Raw genomic sequence first — 21467 nt, 5'->3', positions numbered from 1 at the left:
GGCTGAAGGAGGGGCGGGCAGGGATGTCCCCGGGCTGGCTCGCATGCTGCCCACGGAGGGGCTCGGTTGCTTTAAGTGCATTGTTTTCTGAATGGTGAGAAAAGGCAATTGTAAATTGTATTGGTCTACAGGGTATATTTTTGATACCTTCAGTGAATTCTGTCAATATTTTACGCAAGGAAGGACTTAAACAAAACACAGTATTACATGCTGTAAAAGAGGTTCTGTTCTTACATGCAGGCTTTGATGCGTTTGTCCATTGTATGGAAGGGTTTAAAAAAAAAAAAAAGAAAAAAAAGAAGGTAACGATCCATCAAAGTTATCTGTAAGTCAGAATGTATGAACTTAGTTTAAAAAAAAAAAAAAAAACCCAAACAAAATCTTGCCATGGTTGCAGGGCCCCCCGTTCCACACACCTTTGCTGACTCAGCAGAAATTGTTGTTGCTGGTTGTAGACATTGATTCTCCAGAGCCCTTCGAGCTGGCCGGGTGCAGGGGCAGAGCGGGCAGAAGGCCGGCATGGCAGGGAGTTCACAGGAAACTTAAAAAAAAAAAAAAAAAAAAAAAAAAAAAAGTTTTTATTGTATTTTTGTGATACACACGAATGCTCTACTTTACGTTATTTTTTTCATTCCATGATGTTGGCTCATATCTGCAGTTACATGGTTAAAGAACAAAATATTAGACTTTTTTTCATTCACTTCTGCTTTCTCGCTCTGGGGGGAAAAAAAAAATGAAAAAAAAAAATGTATTAAATGCTTTGCATTCTATATGCTAGAGGAACCCAGAGCACGGCACAGACTTTCTGCCTCGGCGGTGGCGGGGGGGCAGCCAGCCCCCACAGCCCCCCGGCAGCCCTCGCATCCCACGCACGGCTCCAGCGGCAAGGCCGGTGCTGTCACCTTCCCGGTGGATCTTTCTTTTCCCCCTGCAACGTTCCCAGGTTGATTCTGATTTCAAAGCAAGAGAATGATGGTGTTTGTTGTTTGTTTGGGGTTTGGTTGTTTGTTTCTTTTTTTTGGGGTTTTTTTTTTTTGTTTGTTTGTTTTTTTACAATGTACAGGTTTTTAATGAATGTTCATCAATGTTTGTGTCTTTTCTGTTGTGCTTTTTTTTTTTTTTTTTTTTTAAAGAAAAAAAAATCCAAGACAATGCACAAGCGATGTGGAAGTCTTTCCGTTCCCAGGTTATTGCTGCTGGTGTCTCTGTGGCTCTGAGATGTAAAAACTAACAGAGCTGATGTCTGGGCGTAACGCTATTGAAGTGTTGCAGATTTTGCTGGGGAAAAAAAAAATAATCCAAATCCAACCCATCTTCAAAGCCGCCTCCTTAAACTACTGGGGAAAAAATAGGGGGGAAAAAAAAACAAACCACAAGAAAGAATAAAGTTCCCACTTGGCACAGTAGCAATACTGTGTGCTGCTTTGGTGTCTGCAGAGGTGCAGGAAGGTGCCAGGTGCTGGTGGAAGGTGCCGTGGAGCTCTGCCGGCAGGGACCCCGCTGGGCTGAGAGGGGCAAGAGAAGGGCCAGGACCCGGCTGCTGCCCCGGGGTGGCACACGGAGCTGTGACCTGTGTCGGTGGTACCCGGCCCTGCCGCGTGCTGGGGATGCAGGTGTCGGGCTCCTCGCGGCGTGGGCATCCTGCGCTGACCCGCGGGCTGAGCGCGGCCAGGTGCTGGGGCGTCGGAAAGAGCCTCAGGATCCAGCCAGGAGCTGCGGAGCCGCCTTCTCGCCATCACCAGCGCGGGGTTGGGTTGTCCTCGTTCACCCACCATGTGACCGGCGCCTGAAGCCAAGGGATGGAGGGTGAAGAGCTTGTCCCAGCCCTCGGTGCTAACCCCGGAGCCACGTTCCTCTTCTTTTCTTGTCTCTATCGTGTCTGTGTGTGCAGGGCGAGGGGTCGGAGCTGGCCAGGACCCCCAGGGCGCAGCCGCTGCCAGGGGCTGTGCGTGAGGGCATCCGAAAGAGCTTTCAGATGTTTCTGAGGTTGGTTTAGTCCTTCTGGGGTCTGTGGCTCGGTGCTGGTGAGTGGGTGGGTGGGCAGATGTTACCCAGCACCTTCTGGGCAGAGTGGTGTTTGCAGGATGGGGAGGTGCTGGTGACCCCCAGCCGCTGCGAGGCTCCGGCAGCCTCACAGCCCTGCTCGGTGGGATCCTTTGGGATCGTTTCTGGAGTGGGGAGCAGGACACCTTGCTGATGCTTCCAGAGCTTGGGCCCTGGGTGTGCTGTGTGTCCCTGTCACACCAGGACAGCCTGTCGGAGGCTGGGGGCTGGAGGGGAGCAGCCCAGGGGTGTCTGAGCTTGGCCGTGACTGGGACACACGTGGGTTTTGCTCCGGTGGGATCCTCCGCTTGGGAATCCCCCTTGCAGAGGGCTCAGCCCACAGATGGCCACGGCATGGCTCACTTTTGGTGCTTTTTGCCTTTCGCCTCCACCATCTAGTGTCGCCACGCACACCCTCCCCCACACAGACCCTCCTGCAGCCACCCATCCCCCAGCGCATCCCTGAGCAGTAGGGACAAGGGGACACAGGGCGGGGGGACACGGGTCAGCAGCAGCTCCTGTCCGGGAACCCTGAGCTGCTCTTGCCAGGGTGCTGGAGCAGGGAGCATCCTCCGGCTGCAGATTAATTAATTTGGGTCAAATCAATGAGTTAGCGGTGTGCCGGGCAGGGGCCTCGCAGCTGCTCAGTGGGGATGTGCCTGGCCCCAGGGTTCTTCTGTGGGGCAGCCCCCCCATTTCCCTGCTCACAGGTGGCCTGGGGGTAGCGTGGTTTTGGGAAAGGGGGAGCTGCTGCTCCTGCACGTCATGATGCTCCTGTCCTGCCCCACTCTGGCCCTCATGCCCCTCCCCACCAGCCCCCCCGGCTGGGGACCAGAGCATCCCTGAGCACCCCAAAACCTCATGGCAGGGTCCCACCAGCCCTTCCTAGTGCTGCCGGCCGTGGTTGTGCAATCCAGCAGAAAGTCACATTAAACTATTAGAAAATAACCAACAAAACACCCAAGTTTAAAAGTTGATGTTGGCCAGCTTTGTAACTTGTACAAATAGGCAAACAAATTATTGGACAATTTATCGCTTGAACTGTACTGGGGGAAATATCTACCTTTTGTACAACAGCGTGTGCATAGCTGTTTGGAAGTGAGCTGTGTGATAGCTGGGGCTGTACAGAGAAACCACCAGGTGTAAATATTTCCACAGCTTGCTCTGGAGGGGTGGGGGTCTTCTACTCAAGGTGAAGGGGTTTGTTCACTGTTATTTTGCTCGGCACGCCCACCGGCAAGCGGCGTGGGTGGCAGTGTCCTAACATTGCCTTACTCGTTAAATAATAAAAAAAAGCAAACAAAAACCCAAACCAAAAAGCTTATTTGGGAGCAAAACGCATGAGTCCAGGTAGGGCTGGCTATGGCGAGGGGCTGAGGGGTGGGCTGGGGACCCCAGCACTGGTGGGGGTGTCCCAAGGTAAAATGGGCTCAGGTGGGGGGCAAAGGGTGGGCGGCAGCGGTGCTGTGCACCCTCAGAGCATGGCAAGCAGCCCGGCAAGCACCCTGAGGTGTGGGGCAGCCGGTGGAGGTGTGGGGTGCTGGGATCCTCCTGCGGCGCCCGTGGGGATGGGGCTGCGGGGAGGACCCCGGCAAGGGGGCAGTGTGCTGGCTGAACCGCGATGGGACATCCCACCCCGCTGGAAGGCCTGGGGGATCGGTGCTCGGCCCACAGCCCCCCGCCACCGCCCTGGCTTCCTCATCTGCAGACAGGGCTCCCACCCCCGCGCTGACAGGAGCTATTTAAGCACATTATTATTGCTGAGCTGGGAGGATCCTCCTTCGCAGGGACCTGAAAAGGTCTGGTAGGTTGTGGGGCAGCAGCCCCAACCCCAGAGGCGTGTGTCACCCCATCAGTGCCCTTTGCCTCCCTTTTGGGGTGCACATGCCTTCCCCCCACCAGCACCAGTGCATCCCTCTGGCATGAAATGCCTTGCGCAGCCGCTCTCGCAGGAGTGATTGCTCCTCTCCATTTATTTTCATGTTTATTTGATTTTTATAAACTTTGATTTCTATTGGGTTTATTTTTAATTTTTACAATATTCTTAGTATCATCATTATTACTATTTTCTTTTAACACGGTCAAGCTCCATCCTGCCCACAGCTCCCCAGAAATCAAACACCCCCACCCCCACCCCATTCCTTCCTGGCAGTGCTGACGCCATCCAGCTGCATCCCACTGCCAAGGCTGCTGCTTCCCACCCCCTCACACCCAGACTGGTTTTGTTGCCTTTCTCGTAGCAGAAACACAACCCCCCTTTGAACCCTCCCGAAACGGCTTCTCAAAGCTCTTCAGGTGCTTTTACCTGGGCCTGGGGGGGCGAGGGCTGGGGTACCCTGGTCCCCAGGGATGGCAGACACTAGAGGAGGCTGGTGGCACCCAAGGATGGCTGTGGGACTGTGCACCCCTTAGCTAGACCCCCCCAAAGCAGATACCTGCATCCCTGCCAGTGTCAAGCAGGGGTGATGCTGGAGGCCACCTTGGCATCGTTGCTCTTCGACCAGCAGCCAAGGAAAACATTGTTCAACTGTGATTGAATTTAAAAATCGAATTTTAATGGAATTTTTAAAAAATAATTAAGAACTAGCTATTCTGGTAATGGATAATCCCTCACAAGCCCTGCAGGAAATTATCGGGGAGGCTAATTAGCCACTACCTAATTAAGACCTGAAACAGAAGCCCTGGTATCTATTTGCAGGTCTGAATTGCTTTACCTCTGACACCTGCCCCATGGGGCACAGTTGACTTTGGCAGGGCTGGGACCTGTCAGTCCCCAGGTGTCCCCCCCGCCACCTCTGCACCCACGGGGCTGCCCCCCCAAGGCTGAGGAGCTCTTACCACTGCCCTGGGGTGTGCATGGGGGGGCATTTCACAGGGCAAGTGATGAAAGAGGGATGGTGAGGTGAGGGGTATGGCTCTGGGTAAGGGCAAATTGGGTGACTATATCGAATTTAGTTCCTTGAAGGGCTCTGTCAGTTGGGTTTGCACTTGGGGGCCTTCTGCTGCCTTTCTTGGGGCTCAGAAATAGATTTTAAACAAACGGTGTGTTCCTGAGAGCAGCGATGAGTGTTGCTGTTGGGGTGTATCCCTGCCTTCTGCTGGCTTGGCATTTCAGGTGGTCACCTTCGTCCGAGTTACAGCAGCACCTGGAGGAAGGCTCCCCGGTGCCGTATGACTAGCGTGTCCATCCAGGGGATGCCCAAAAGGTTCCTGCCTCTGTGTTGCTGAAGGATCACCTTAGGTCCTCTGGATCACCCAGATGCCATCTGAACTCCCTCCAGGTATGTACCCACGCTGACCAAACCTGTCTCCTCCTGCCTCTGCACGCTCCTCCAGCTCCCATGGCACTGCACTAGGTAGATCCCTGCTGGCTCTTAGACATCAATATAAAGATCTCTGAGGCCAGCGATTTTGTTGAAATCCTTCTTGGAAAGGCTTTTGCCGCTCTGAAGGCAATTAGAACAAGTTAATAAATAGTACAAACAGAAGCCAAGCTGTTCAGCTTCTCGCATCAGGATTTAAATGCTGACAAGGGCTGACGGCAGTAGCCCTGGTCAGTAATTCACACTGATGCTGAAGAAACAGAAGGTGGGAATACTCTAAATTCAAGGCCAACACTTAACGATTTAATGATGGAAAACTTTAGGTCTACTTAAAAGCTCTTACGTAAAGAGACGGAAATGAAACGGGACAAAAGCAGATGGCTTCAAAAACCAGCAATAAAAAAAAAAAGTCAGAAGTCCAGATTTAGTCGTATCGTGACTGAGTGGCAGACGGGGGGTTTGAAGGGGGAAGTGAAGATGGAAGATGGTCTTCGATGCTTTTGCCCTGGACAGAGGCAGCAAGAAGGTGCAGGAGCCTTGCCACCTTCTGGTGATGAACTGGTGTTTGGTTAGGCTTATAGGGAATTTCTTTTTTTCTCTTTTGGAAAGAATTAAAGCAAGAGGAAGGTTTTCTAGCTAGGCTAGTTGAGGAACACAAGCCCGGGGTTTTCCTTGCTGCGTGAGCGAGGACACTGTGTGTTGGACTTCAGCATCCTCCTACAGGCTGCGTGTACCCTGTGGGTGACAGGGAGGGGAGAGGGATGTAGCTGTGGTACCCAGCGATGAGCAGGGTAAGATTAAAAACTGAAAAGGGTACCAAACACACACAGGATACAAAAGCCATGTGTGGCTAGCACCCAGCCCCAGAATGTCAGCTCGTGGTCCCTGCACAGAGCCCCCAGCAGAGCAGCAGCTCTTCAGCTAAGCAGCTTGGTGGGTCAGATGTGCCTTTGGCCAGGAAAGCTGGTAACCGTTCCTGGGTTCCTGATGGCAGGAAGCATTTTATATTCTCCCAACAACTGCAATCCAACTGGTCATTTGACAGTTCTTGTGATTTGCCATGAAATTATATATCCTCTGATAATGATGCAGAGGGCTAAAGAGCTGATCTTGGCAGGAGATGAGACGTTCTAGGCTGGCGAGTAACTTGGAAGGAAAACGGAGCGGCTTTTGATGGAATGCCTGGCTCTTATCAGTGCTGGGACCCTGAAGGGCGCTGGGCAGAAGCAGGGGTGTTTTGCCTGGCTTGCATGCCCATCTGGGAAGCGTTGGGTCCGTAAGAAACTTGGGAACAATCATCACTGCATGTGTGTGTGGGGGGGTAACAGCTGAATTAATTGTCAGGTTTATTTATCCTCTCTTTTTTGGCATCCTGTAATTACCAAAATTAGTATTTGTGAGGACTTCAGGCAGCAGAGTGGTAATAAATCACTCGCCACCAACAGGAGTTGGGAGCAGTTGTGTCTGGAGTGAGCTGAGGTTGGTGCTGGCACTAGTGAAGCGCAAGGGCTCTCAGAGGAGCTCGTGGGCTGGTGCACAAACAAACAAACAAACAACAACCCAACACAGCTTTGCAGAAATGCTCCTGAAATAAAATCCCTGGACGCACAGTTCTCCAGCCTGGAGCTGCTGTTGTTTCAGCCGTTGTGAGGAGGAATCACTGAATGGGGATGCAGGGGGGCTTGGGGAGGTGAAAGCCTCGGCAGCTCCTGTATGGGGGATGCTGCAGGTCCCTTCCCATGGTGGCACCAGGGTGTCCAAAGCCACCACTGCAAAATGCATGGCAGGGAGGGTGTCTGCCTGTGGGCCCTGGACAGAAAACCTATGGAAACTGGTCTGAAAGGTATAATCCTTGTGCTGCAAACACGCCACTTTCTGGGTCTTGCTTCACAGAGCGGAGCTCTAGTGCCAAGCAGGCTCCGTCCAGCTCTGCCTGCCCAGCCTTGCTGGCCCCACGGGCTCAGTCCTGCTGGCGCAGCAGCGATGCTGTGCCAGGGGCATGGGAGGGTGTCTGGACACAGCAACCCTGGTGGAACTCCCGACAGGTGAGACTTTCTTCTTGTTGACCCTTGCAACGGCAGAAATGGCCCGCGGTGCTCGGGAGGCCGCCCTGGAGATCAATTTTGCCACCTACGTTGTGGAGAGAGCATCGGTCACACATCGTTTGGAGTCCAAGAGGGCCAGCATGTTTCCCTTCTTTGGGAATAATCTGAATGTCTCTCTCTGTAAATGCATGTAACCTGACGAAGCACAGGGTGTTAGCAATGATGGTAAACTCCATCTGGAGCGCTCTCTGCTTTGAAGTCGGGTGCCGTTTTAAACTCTGCAGGGTACTTTCACTTAGAAAAAGCAGCAGTTGTCAGTAAAGATTGATCTTGGTCCAGAAATTTTTGCTGCCCCCCTGACTTTTTTACATATTTATTAGTCATTTGCAATCTCTTTGATGACTAGATGCATGTTCAGCCCAGAGAAAACTCTGTTGCAGTATTTACTGAAGCAATGCCAGGGGATAGGACAGACGGATCTCACTAGCTGCAAGGTCTGGCCATGCTAGCGATGGTGTACGTCGCGTTGTCATTAGTAATTGCCACAGCAGCCCCCAGTGCTCCTGAGCAGAGGGTGAGGAACCCATGGAGGAAGCAGAAGCCCCAGGGAGCCGGGCTGAGGTCTCACCCACGGGTGTGCAGCCCCAGCCAAAATCAGTAACTCCACAGGCTGCAGGTCGGAATTTGCAGAAAACGCGGTGCCTGCAAGAGAGGGGCAGCTGGCGGGCTGCTGGGCAGCTCTCCTGCCTCCGGTGGCATGGGGGGAAGAGGAGGTTTCATGAAGAGCAAAAAGCAGAGCAACACCATCCGGAAGGTTGCTCTTCAAGACACTCCATCCTCATCCAACACATTCCTCAAACCCTGCTCAGAGCAGCTGCCAGCAGGTGCAGCGTGATGGGCTCCGAATGGGCTCCAGTGAGATGTGGGCTCTGAAGAGGTTTGGGCTCCACTAATGGGTGTTTGTTTGCAAAAGGCCAGACTTCAGCTGTGCAATCCTGATCCAGCTCTGCCCAGGATCCAGGAGTATTTTCTGCTGCTGTTTCATCCTGAGCCCTTTCCAGAAAGCAAAGCAGCTGCCAGAGGTCAGACACGAGGAGCCTGGCCGGTGAGTGCCTGAAGATGGGTGCCAGCTCTGGATCTGCATTCCAGTTGGACCAAAGCAGAGCTTTTCCCCACGGGGATGTTAACCCTGGGCCTTGGCTTAGGGCCATCTCCAGCTTTCATGTTTTTGGAACCGAAAAAGAGCGCCATTCTGTTCAAGGGAAGAACAAATCTTTATACCTCAACTCTACACCCCGACGAGAAGTTGCAACCAGTTCAAGCATTGCTGGCTCCTTAGCTGTGAAACCCACATAACCTCACCTTGCTGGATCCACTTTCCAGCTACCAGTCCCCACAGGCTGCTGGAGCATCCTCTCCCTTTTAGACCAGCAACAACCCCTGAGCCGGAGCTGCCTCCTCCATCCACTGGTGAAGAAGAAACCAAATAGCAGAGGTGGGAAACCAAATAGCAGGGGTTGCTCTTGGGTCTCTTTGGGGGGAGGGCAGCCTTTTTATTAGGTCCAGATGTTGCTTTCTGCCCCGGGCCATGCTGGGAAGTAAAGCAAACTGTGTTAATGTTGGCTGGAAGAGCCTCTTTGGAAACAGGCTTGAAGGAAGCAGAGTCTCTCCTGTGCCCCTCTTTCCTGGGGGCCCACTGGAGACAGGTCAGCATGGGAGGCACAGGCACAGGCAAACGGTCACCCTGCTGCTGAGCAGCCCTCTTCCCTTTGCTTGCCAAAAATCTCCCAACAGTGAGTATGGCTTTAGCCAGCCACCCGCTTCTCCAGGGCTTTCACGTACCTGCTGTCCCCTGGTGGGTGGCCGCTGTCCCCGAGCTGATGGCACCTGCGGGACAGTCGGCCCCATTGCTAAGCTGATGGGTTCCCTCTGCACCAATTCCCTGTTGGGTTTCATACCGATATGTGGCGATGTGGGACCCTGTGTGAGGGGCAGGGCTGCTCTCCAGATGTTATTTTTCATCATTAGGCAGTGTTTAAAAACGTATGTGATTTTTTCCCCCCGCCTCCCCTTTCTGAGTGCATATAGAGGAGAGACTCTTGGAGGCGCGAGCAGCAGGGGAGGGGCTGGGGGGGGTGGCGGGGGGAGAATGGCAGGACCTTCCCCCAAACCATCCGCTCCTCTGCAAATGGAGCTTTTCCAGAAAGTGCTGAGCTGGGCACTTTGCAGCCAGCTCTGCTGGGCTGCAGCACAGCGTAGCGCAGCCGGCTAACGGAGCTGGGCTCCAACGGGTCCCCATCAGCCGGTGCCAAGCCTGGAGGCCTTCAGAACACGTGGCTCATTAACAGTGTGCTTCAGCTACAGCTGGGGCTTGTGCAGAGGGCTGGTGCTGCCAAAACATTTACAAGTCCCAGAGGACTCGGGAAGGGCCCAAGCTGCAAAGTTCAAGGGCAGAGTGGGAGGCAGAGCAGTGCTGTGCTTAGCAAAGTACCCTGAGCCTCAAGTGCTGCTCCACCATTTCCGGTTGCACTTCACCTTCACTTTGATACCAGGCTCAGGCTAGGGCTGTAAGGATGCTCAGCTCCTCCCCCAGACACTAGTTAGGGATCTGTGTGGCTCTGGGTGCTATCTCCTCTGGTGCAATCTATGTTCCAGGGTAAAGCCTGTGCTCAACCAGCCAAGGATGCTCTAAGAGGCCCAAGAAGCTGCCCTCCCATATTGCCTCACTAGAAGCTGGCCCTGAAGCTAAAACTCCAGCTCTGCAAATCCAATGCCATCCTACGTGGCCACAGCAGGTCGGTAGGTCTGTAGCACGATGTGCACCCTTGCCTGGCCAGGCACAGGTGCTAGGGATCCGTCCCCTGCGCTGGGCGGCCAAGCCACGCTCTTCAGCAGCTACAATGAATGTCCTGAAATACAGGTGCTAAAAAAACCCACCCTGTGAGAAGCACAGAAAAAAGTCCATCTGTGAGTGGAAGAGGTCAAAGAAGAATACAAAGGCTTTTATTTCCTCAGGCATTTTTCAGCCAGAAAAATGTGGTGTGTTTTTTTTTTTTTATTTGCTGCATTTTCCTAGCTGGCCTCCAGCACATCATGCCAAATGGACTTTCACTAGCATAAAGCGGTGTATTGGTTTGTGTCCTTTGTAATCTAACGCTCGAGGACTCAGACGAGGAATCAGTTGGATCACTGTTTATTATCAGTAAGTGGGGCGTATTCAAAGGAAATGGGCAGATTTCAACACTACATCTATAACTAGTTTATTGCTGGCGTGTTCCTCTCTTGCCCTTATTATTTATGTTGAAAATGATAAATGAGGGATTGATAGTTCTAGCTAGTTTATGAATAATCAGGTTATTTCACTGTAAAGCCCCATGGGAAGGTAATGTTTCTACAATCCTCCATCAAAGAGAATACAGTTTGCACTCTTGTGTGTGTGTGTGTTGCTCATTCCTCCACCGCTTTGCACTTGGCGTCTTTTTTGCACCCTCCCTCTGCAAGTGCCCATATCCCCACGAAGGTTTCCCCGTCCATGCAGACGCGCGGCATCATCACCTGCAGCCATGCCAAGGGTGTTTGGAGCAGTTTGCTCTCCAGTGCAGGAGGTGCCGTGTGTCTTGGTGGCCGGTGATAGGAGGCTGCATGGCTGGGGTGCAAACCAGGTGCTCTGGGGAGATGCACAGAAGGCCCCAAGCACAGCAGTCAGCTTGGAAGAAGCCCTGATCTCATTTGTGTTTCAAGGAGCTGCAAATAGCCGCTGGTCTCAGAGTTTGCTTGTGAGACAGGAAGACCCCCAGGAGGTGATATGAATGTTTATGTATATAGAAATGTCTAATCACCGGGCTCAGAACAGGCTCAGGAAGGGAATCTGGAGGTGGTTAGCTGCAGAGGAGGATATTTTTATGCTAGAAATGTGCTGTCCGCCTGTTTGCAGGGTAGGAAGGATACGATAAGAATCAAAGGCTTGGCAAGATGAGCATTTTCATCCTCGTAGATGTGAACTCCCCGTCTGTCTGGGACTCCAAAGCATGGAACTGTTTAGATCCAGTATCATTATTAGAAACATAAAATAGATCTCATAAAACTTCCTCCTTACACCCAAAAAAAGCAGTTCCAGGACTCTCTATCCTACTCGTGAACAATTCATTCCTGCATTCATTTCCCTGCTGTGGCTGGGCACATTGCCAGGGGAAGGGGACTCGGTGCTTCGGCACAAGCTGAGCTGCCCCAGGGCAGGTCCTTGCTCCTCTTCTGTGTACCCAGACCAGGGGATTTAGAAACAGGCAGGAGAGCTGGGGATGGTTAACGTGGTGGCAAACCTGTGTGGCCAAGCCACGTTTCTGTCGGGCCATGGGGTAACCGCAGAGGCTGCATCTGCAGTGGGAATCACTCCCCTGAGCAATGAGCTGAACATCAGCACTAGATACACTCCTTACCACAGCGGGGCAGACACTGCAGAGAGCAGTCAGGAGTGCCAGCCACCATCACCACCAGACCAAGCATCCAGAGGTCCATGCACCACCCTGGAGTCTCAGCTACTGAAGCTAAGGTGCCCCCTGAGGCACTGAACCTGCATCACAGGACAAGAGGAAGTCGCAGAGCTGCATCTAGAGCATCTCAGGTGGGTTCAGTCATCCTGGGATGGCTGCTCTGGGAAGTAGCTGTGAAGCCACAGAATCAGCTGCTTGGGGGACAGAGGGACCTTGAGGCGTATCTGCTGGGACAGACTCCCATCCTATGTCTGCTCCCCACAGAGATGGCCTGAGTGACAGTTCAGTGTCCTGTGCCAGAGGAGACACAGTTTGAGCAGGTGGCCATGATATAGCCATGCTGCTGGTGGCTCCTCCGCATGGGCACAGCATCACAACTTTTCTGAGGATAATACGACTTCCCTACTGCTTAGCATTGCCCAGATCTTCCAAAGACAATTCTTCAGGTCCAGGCTGTGACATTGCCATCTGCTGAGCACAAGGAGCAGAGACCAAGCCCAAGTTCTTGCACGTGGTAGTTCCAAGCTGAAGGCTTGGCAGCAGCGGGAAGGTTTTACCACTCCAGCATCAGGTAAGGTTCTTCCCTGGCTAATTTCTCCACTGTTTGTTGATTGTACATAGCTATGGAATCAAATTTGATGAAGGCATCTATTGTTCCCTTACAGCTCTGCTTTCTTGAGTAGAATGGGGATCCCAGCATGTGGAGGTTTATCATTTAATTTGTAGCTGCCCATTATCAGCAACTTCTTTTAGGTGAGGCTTTTAGCATTTTACACTTAGTATACTTGCTGTCTGTAAAACCACCCTAAACCTTTCCTTCTGTTCATAAAGGCGTCTAGTCTAAATTCGAAGTCCATCCATTATAACTTCAGCACCTTGTAATCCCTCAGAGATATGTGCAATTACTCTCTGAAATATCCCAGGAGCAAAACTAATACCAAGCATCATCTGCTTAAATTTACAACATTCAAATAGCACAGTAAAAGCCACTAGCTTAGGGGTTAGCTCATCTAAGCACACTTGCCAAAACACATATCCTGCATCTAATACTGCTTTTGCTGCTGAGGATTTAGCTGCCACCTCAGGAATCTTCATTGGACAGCATTCACATTTTTTGGTTTTATTTAAATAACAGGAGTGGATGCACATGTCCTTCATCTGGCATTTGGGTTTCAACCATTGAACTCGCCCGGTCTTGTACATGCCCTGCCTTCTCCAAGCTGTGTTTCCTCAGGTGCTTGAGCATAAGCATGTCTTCCATTCTTCATTCTAGGAGCAGTTCAGCTGTGATTTGTGTCAAAAAGCCTGGGATGAGGACATGGGCACTTCCCGTGCACCTGAAGCAAGCCTCTTGCCTAACATGCCTTTCCTCCTTTCCATCCCTTAGAGTTTAACAGCCGTTTTCGTCCAAGCCTATTGACTTCATCCCTATAAATCTAATGTGATTTTTCCATAAGGATTAGTGTCAGATTCTCCCTGCAGACATCTTAGGTCTTGGAAGACAGCTGAGCGCCCTACTAATAGCTGGCTGGTGAGCCTGAGGCATTTACAGCAATGGCTTTAATACGCACTTCATGGCCAGACAGGGGTTTAGCTCTGATGCAACCCATCTGCCTTCATGATCTGGAAAGCCAGGACGTAGCAGGGGTCCTGATACTGTACTAGGACATGGATAGCTGGATATGAAATGAGCGTTATGGTGGTTCTTCCTCCTCTTGAAGGCCATAGAAAAGCTGTGAGAGGAATTATCTAGATTGAACACCAGGCTTCATAGCTGGGTAGAACAAGATCAAGCAGGAAAAGGGAAATTTCAAGTGAAGAAATGGTAAAACTGCTGACCAGTGACATTTTGAAAGGTAAAACTGCTTCTGCAAGAAGCATGAGTTTTGTGCCCTCTGCTTTTCAACTCTTCCTGGGCATATATGATAGAGCAGGTTTTACACATCACAGCACTGACTGCCTGAGACCACAGCCTCCCAACCATGGGGAGCTGGGCTGAAACCCACAGGTGAGAGGGACACGCCAAAAACATTCCCTCTGGATGGGAAAGGGGCATTAAGCACCAAGTACATGGATAAGGAAGGGGGAGGAAATTCTGGATACATCAGCATGATAGTTTGAGCATTTTATTATGATATATAAATTTTGTCTTCTTAAATTACTCTCTATGAGTTGAACAGAAAGGGATTATTGTGGAGGGGGGAATATATAAAAATAAAAGGATATTGTGAACTACTGCATCACCACATATACAACAGTAAAGTACTTTACAAGCACTTAGAGAATCAGACTTACAAAAATAAAAATATGACACATCCTTATGCATTTCCACCAGTTAAAAGTTCTCTTTTTCCTTCTCTAACCTTCAAACACCTTTCAACCCCATCTTCAGGTCACAATTCACATGGTAGGATACTTTGCTCATTTTGATGGCCATTACAGTACCTGAAAAAGAATTAGTGCCTCCCAAGACTTATAAAATACAATAGTTATAGGAGAGCTTTAGGGGAGATGTTCAGAACAGATCAATTTGTGAGTGATGAGGTGATCCTCAGGGAGCTGAGTTTATAAGGCCGTAGAAATGTGAGTATCCCACAAGATCCATCATTCCCTATAGTGTGTTCCCCCACCTCCACAGAGACACAGCTCTGTGCATGTGTGCTTGATACACACAGTTCCCGCAAGCCTGGGGAACACTGATGCTCACAGACTTCAGTGGGACTGAATGACTGTGACAGATGATGGATCCGATCTTGTTTCAGCTCTAAGGCAGGCAAGGATGCCATTCCCTACAGAAAAAAGGCAGGTTAAAACTAAAATGGCTAAATATCCTAGCTCACAATGATCACCCAGAGAACCATTTGCCTCTAAACTAGATTCACGCAGTCTTTAGTCTTCAGTTTGTTCTACAAAGTCCTTTGCTCATTAGCCTTCTAGTGACCTTTCCCATTTTTTTAAAGACACACTCAACATAAATAGTAAATAGCATTCACTTCTCTGACCAGCAGCTCACTCAAACACTGCTATCAACACCCAAACCTTGTTTCATCATTCCCAGAAAGTATGCACCTAGGGTGCGAATCTGTATTTCACATTGAGACAAGTAGAGCTGGCTTAGAAAAAAAAAAGAGAAAGAAAAAAAAGAAAGAAAAAGAAAAAAAAAAGATTAAAGACAAAAGAAGCAGTAAACTGTTTTGGTCAAAGTTGTTCTCTGTGGTTTGTGCAAAGTATTCTGCAGATTCTGAAAGTTCAGTATTCAGTTAGGGTTCCCTCCTTTTGGCCCCAAATGCAATGACAGCAACACAGGCAGACCAGACACAAGCATGCTCTGTTGCATTCAGGGGTGAAACAATCACAGGAATGAAGAGGATGAAGGGCAGACACCGCACCTTTGAGACAGTGATTTTCCATATTGAAAAAAACAACCTTCCCCCCCCCCCCCCCCATCCGAAAAACAGACACATTCTGGGAAAGTTTCTGATCTCAAAAATAACTATTGACGGAAAATAATTCTTAAAGGCAGTCTGACTTCACCCATCAGGCTTATAGGACTGTGGGCATCAGCCACATTAGATTCCTGGGGAGGAAGCATGTAGCCACGGTCCCAGCTGCTTGAGGAAACTCACCTTTGTACGCAGCATTTCCATACTATAAATTTATCATTTGTATCTTCGAGAAAATATACATGAACAAAGATCTGTTGGCTGAGATTAATAATGCTCCACTTAAAAGAAAAACACATCTCTAGTGGGACTAACCGTTCCTTTTAGATGTACAGACACAGCAACAGGTAAGACACGTCTTGGCTGCTTGGTGTGATTCTTAATTGGCAACACACACACAAAAGTCAGTTTCTGGTGTTTAAGCAAAAGAAAAAAAGTCATCACTTTTCCCAGTCATGAGCAACATGAACTTTTGCTCTTCTACCACCACCTAACCCAGCCACAGGGATAGGAGCAATAGGGGCAGAGGGTGGGTGGGGAAGGTGGGATCTGCAACCAGGCAAGGGTGAAGGCTTGACCCTCTGTGGTTTTCTTGTCCTCAGGAAAAACAAAGTCCCATTCCAATTCCAGCTTTCTCTGAGAAGAAAAGCAGCCTGTGATGGGCCCATGGGAGACACCATATAAGAAGGTATTTTTCAAAATGTTCTACAGGTCTCAGATACTTGGCAATGTCATAGTTTGGATGTGGTCCAGGGTGGTAGCCCACCATGGCCTGTCCATGGCTCCAGAGCTCAAAGCATGTTCAGCAGCCTAGAAACCCAAGCTACTCTGTGTCTTTTTTTCCTGACATGGTAAAACCAGAAAAACTGCTGAAGCTTAAAGGAGCAGGAGCATGTTAGGTCATTTCTTATCTATTTGCAAAGAAAAGAAAACAAAAAGCTTCAGAGAGGCCTGGCCTGGATGTGTGTAGACCCTGCTGCGCCAAGGATGCAGCCCTCCATTGCACCCTACCATCCACCTGTGAGACTTTGCCTTAGCAGCCCCTGTCCCTGCCTGGTGACAGACCAGGCTGTGCTTCAGGTCTCTCCACAAGATTTGTATTTGCCCACTAGTTTTTCATCTTTCTTTGAATTCTTTTTTTTCTGTCGCAGCCAATGTTTATGAAGTAGAACTAACAGCAGACTAAAGCAGGCAGAAGCCTGCAGCTGGCCATAATAAAGAGATTTCCTGGTGAAAACCTGTCCTGCTCAAGTACCAGCAAGATCAAAATTCGATTTTGTGCTTGGAGCAGGGGGATAATCCAACTGTTAACAGGAGAAAAGCCTGATGTATGGTCACAATATGGAGTCTCTGGCATCCCTTTGGCGTTGAGGTCAGCCTGCCTCCATGCTTGCTCAGTGGAGATGCCTGCAATCTGATCTGTCATCATGCAGGAATCTCCTGGGCATGAATATTGGCCCTGCTTTTGAACCTGGATTACACTGGTGCTCAGCTTGGAAACCTCCCCGCTTTGCTACAGACTCTCACAGGTGCATGGAAAGAGCCCTCCAAGCCTTTAGGATGTACCCAGGAAGGCAGATGAGAATTTCCACTGGTCACAAGACTCGCTCACCAGCACTTGGCGAAACAGGATAGGTCCCAATATGTGCTAGCAAGTAAGTGCATCGCCAGCTCACGTTGCACTGGGACTACATTTATCCTCACTTCAACTGCCCTGCTGCCTAAGCTAATTCTGCAACACTCATGCTTGCAGGAGCTCTGGGAAGAAGGGTTGCTTCAGGCATCATCGTCCCTTTGGAGGCAAATGCTACTTTTCCAGGCTTTGATGCTGACAGTCAGTGACAGCAAAATCTGACCGATAACAAATATAATCCTTGTATCTGTGTTGCTGAAAAGAATTCAACAGTAGGTGGAAGCCTTGGAAATCCTTTGAGAGATTTCTCCCTACCAAGTCCTAACTCCCAAATAGAGAGGCAGAGTTCATCGCTGCCATAGCCCACATCTTTCAATACTAATGATGCTTCAGCTGTCAGGATTTAAGTTTGTATAGAAAGACCTTATATTTACCTCTGGTGGAAAAAATGTGCTTCATTTTAAACAAGAGAACTCTGTTTCATAAAGGTCATGGTTCTGGTCACATTTACCAATTGCCTTTTGAAACTGATGGAAAAAGTATCTTTGTAAGTCATTATTTAATTTTTTTTTTTTAAGTTTTTCAGATTATTTTTTTTAATCTCTGTGGGTTTGTGCGTCAACTGTTCTGGGCAATCAGCTCTGTCTTGTTGACATTGTTAATAGGTTTTCTGACTTGGCTGCTCAGTTGTGTTCTGAAATAACTCCATCAGACTCGCAGCAAGTCAGGAACAAAATGGAAAGTTTAGAAGAGGGAAAGCTGGAAACTGATTTCTGGAGCTGTGTGGTTATTTTCTAAGTCTGGACTCTTCCGAGTAGCATGCAAAAATTCTTGGTAAGATTTTTTGAGACAGTTCCATGCTATTTTCAAAGGTTATAGGTTTGTGGGAATCCAGGCTCTTGCAGATTTTCAGTGAGCTACCAGAGTCAAGAGATTCTGGGAGATGTGATTCACCAGTGGGGAATGGTTTATCTTAGGATGGCTGTAGTGACTCCTGCTCTCTCAGTGTTTCTTGATCCTTTTGCAGAGACAGCTCAGCTCTTTGTGAAGTGCCTGTTGACTTGCTACAGCCTGGCTGATTAAGGAAAACCTGGATGGATTTGGGCTCTTCAATCCTTCAAGCTCTACGCTGAGAAAGTTTGGCTGCTCCTCCACAGTCAGTGAAGCTGTGCACGCCACAGGTATGGAAACTATTGAGAGGGTGAGCAGCCTTGCTCATTAGTTAACCCTGCTCTGGCTTCTTTGAAGATAGATATCATCTCCCTGTCTGCACTCCTCTCTGCAATACAGCCCTACCCTGAAACTCAAAAGGGCTGCAAGTGCGTAAAGATCCCTATAAATGGGGTGTTCGAGACAACGAACAGCATGGCACACTTGGACTGACAGTACTTTTGAAAAAGAGCACTGGGCTCCTAAATCACTCGGGCACTTTTAGAAAATAGCCCTTCAGCTATTCAGGTTCCTCAGTCTCCCCTGCAGACTCTTGGCTGGGCTCACAGAACAGGTGGCCACGTGTCAGGGTTGGCCTTTCTCCCATCTCCTGGTTGTGCTGTGCCTTGCTATGGTAGATAAACATCTAGCTGCTAGCAAGAGCACCGTGTGCTTGTGTTCCTCCTCTTTTTCTTGGTGGCAGTCCCCTCTCCTCCCAGTAAGGTTATTGCAGTGGTGTAATACTGCAGCTATCTCCCAGATGAGCTGTTGGAGCAAGCTGCGATGTATTGATACAAATAACTGCCTCCTCTGTACTTGAACTCTAAACCTGGCTTGGTGTGTGCTGGGCAGACTGGACGCTGACTCTGCAGTTGGTCTTCCCTTTGCAAAGATCAAAATAACTCTGAAGGTTACAGTGAGTCTCACCTATGTCCTAGGCGAGACCTATAGAGCTCACAAGGCAGCACTCTGGTATGGGTAGTAGGGTCCTTTGTCATCTTGATTTCATCTAAACACAAGTCAAAAATAGATATGCTTGGAAAAAAAACAAAAATAAAATCCAGATCATGAATGTCAGGAACGTCGCAAAATACAAGCCAGCCTCTCACTGATCAAAACCATCCCGTGCCCTGCAAGCCTCCTCCCAGCCAGTTCAGCCTCACCCAAGACAACGTGTTCTCCAGCCATTAATATTCAGTTGCCATCAATGAAGACCCAGCCAGAGACAGCAAAGGCCACAGCCTCCTTGAGGTCACAAGGTTGCCAGCGGCAGGGCGGATCAGAGGGTCTCACTGTAGATGACGCACGGGCTGGTTTCCTCGCAGAGTTCCAGCTGCACACTGGAAGCAAACCAACGCTTGGCACAACCCAAGCTGTAGTTGAGGGTGGTCCGGTAAATGTTCTTGGCACGCTTAGGAAAAATGATGGTCGTGCTCTGAAACCTCAGCGGCTTCTGGCGGGGCTCAAAGATCAGCTGGGACTTGTAGTTCCGCCAGGTGCAATTGGGAGCAGCAATGACTGTCTCACTGTAGGCAGTGACAGTAGGAATGGGGCCGTAGAAGATGTCATCCCGATAATGCTTCTCGGAGTCGTACTTCACCTCGGAATTGCACCTACAAAGGACAGCAAGGTATCAGGAACACAGCCCAGGGAGCAAAGGAGAGAAGACAGGCAGGACTCTTCTCTAACCCTTCGGAGCTGGCAACGTTTATGACCTCTCACCGCACAGAAATCGGCCAGGGCAGCTGCCAACCCTACAACCCAAAACAGAGGGCCAAGAGGACTCCTTCCTGCTGGTGAATATTGGTGGAACCCCACCTTGCTGTGAATCCATCTCAGCATTTCACCAGGGCATGTGCACAGAGGACCAGGCCTGCCTGCTCATGCCTGGGTAGAAAAAACCTTGTTGCAGAGGCTCCAAGCAACCCATTTCTTCCTCTGGTTTCTTCTGGGAGCATCACTGGGGCCTCAGCTCAACCTTGAGGGCTACACTGGAGGCAAACACCCTGCTAGCATAGCAAATCATCAAGAGATAGTGAAACCCTTCAGCTGGCATAGGTCAGAGGCTGAGGACTGGACATGCATCCATGGACTGTGCAGGAAAGGCTTGAAATCCCTGGAAAATTCCTGATCCACCATTTTCCTGAGCATTTTCAATAAGCGCAACCATGCAGCATCAACTTGAAATGCTGAGGGCTCCTGCGAAACGAAGGTCTCCTCATCACTGACTCATGGTCTCACCACACTCCCTACTACTAGTGCTAGTCTTGGGGGGGTCACTGCCCCAGTAACTGGGCTGCACAGATGTGGCTGGTGGGCCACAGCCATGGGATGCCACACTGGGGTCAGGGGATGCCTACTTAACACAGCATGCCTGCTGCTGCTTTCACAGGCCCTGTCGTCCATGCAAGCTCTAGCCTGGCAGGAAAACAATGCCATAAATACAGTTTTCATAGATGGCAGAAACATGGTGTAATTGTTACTTGTTGAGCTGTCAAAGCTACGTTTGTCTTTTTTTCTTTATATTGCCTTGCCATCAGAGCACAAAGCTCACCTAGCTAAAATCAGAGTGCTGGGAGACGAGGGGTGAAGGTTGCTTGTTGGAGCCTACAGAAAACCCAAGCAATGGTTAAATAGCAGGTAAAGTGAAGGGATGCTGTGGGCTATGGCTGTCCAACATCCCAGCCACTGGTCTCAAAGGAATTGGTCATGTCAAAAGCTGCAGATGAAGAACCTACAAAATGTGGGATGTCACTGCCCTGCCCATTTCCTGTAGGCATCCAGAAGGGATATATGGACACCAGACCACGTAGAGGGCTTTTCCTAGAATCCCTGGCCATGGGGAGCAGCAGGACTTTCACTTGTTTTCCCCACTCCCCAAACGTTCATTCCTCCGGCAATCAGCAGCCAAGGAATGTGCAGCTCCCTATAAAAAAGATTAAAAGCTGGGTGTGTGCTTGTCATTACCTCCAGCCTGAGGGGGGTTGACTGATTGTGCACTGCATGTAATCTGAGCTGCCGTAATGTATTTTGCACAGCTAGGGTGTAAGCAAGTCATTCAGCACACATAAAACAAGACTCCGATGTAATCACCATAAAAACATGCCCGCTGGCAGTTCCTCAGCAAGCAGAGATTTACTGGGGTACATTTCCAGAGAGACGTTTGCATAGGTTGTGGGGGGTGGGAATTGGGTTTACAGTCCTCCCACCAACCCTGCCCCAAGCTGTGTGGAACTGCTCCATGCTGTTTGCACAGTGCATTCCACACCAGTAAAAAAGCAAAGAAGAGACAAGACCATTTATCCATCAGCAGCACCAGCCCCACAAGAGGCCAGAACACCTCCATCGCTGCTTTAAGGGACCATCTCCTGAGGACCTCATTCTGTCTCTGTGGTCTGGTCTCATGCTGGGTTTCTCTGCTGCAAGGGCTAACAAAAACAGGTGCCAATTACAAGGGTGTTGCTGCTTCTGAGGATATAAGTCAGCAGGGAACAGGATGAAGATCATCAGGTTACTTGGTGGAGGCCATCAAGCCTACAGGTGGTAACGGTTTTCTCTCA

At 49.9% G+C, this 21467-nt stretch overlaps 1 protein-coding gene across 2 annotated transcripts in view; it reads right to left on the bottom strand.

Annotated features, from left to right (window-relative positions):
- Positions 1-272: 272 nt before the first annotated feature.
- The window catches only part of RFLNA (refilin A), a 34179-nt gene continuing 12984 nt past the window's right edge, over positions 273-21467 (bottom strand). Inside the window, exons 3-4 of one of the 2 annotated variants that reach the window (XR_013924682.1) lie at positions 8774-19520; positions 273-8663 (exon numbers count right to left, since the gene is read on the bottom strand). Coding sequence is in view for 1 of the 2 variants with exons in the window: in XM_080370785.1 (XP_080226911.1) it covers positions 19187-19520 (334 nt within the window). In the remaining variant the exon portion in view is untranslated. Of the gene's footprint in view, positions 19521-21467 lie in introns of both variants that reach the window. The other variant, XM_080370785.1, reaches the window with a different exon arrangement.

Source organism: Falco punctatus (assembly GCF_963210335.1).
Source record: "Falco punctatus genome assembly, chromosome: 1".
Classification (NCBI taxonomy): domain Eukaryota; kingdom Metazoa; phylum Chordata; class Aves; order Falconiformes; family Falconidae; genus Falco; species Falco punctatus.
The sequence above is the reverse complement of the archived record's forward strand: the minus strand, read 5'-3'. Positions and strand labels throughout refer to the sequence as shown.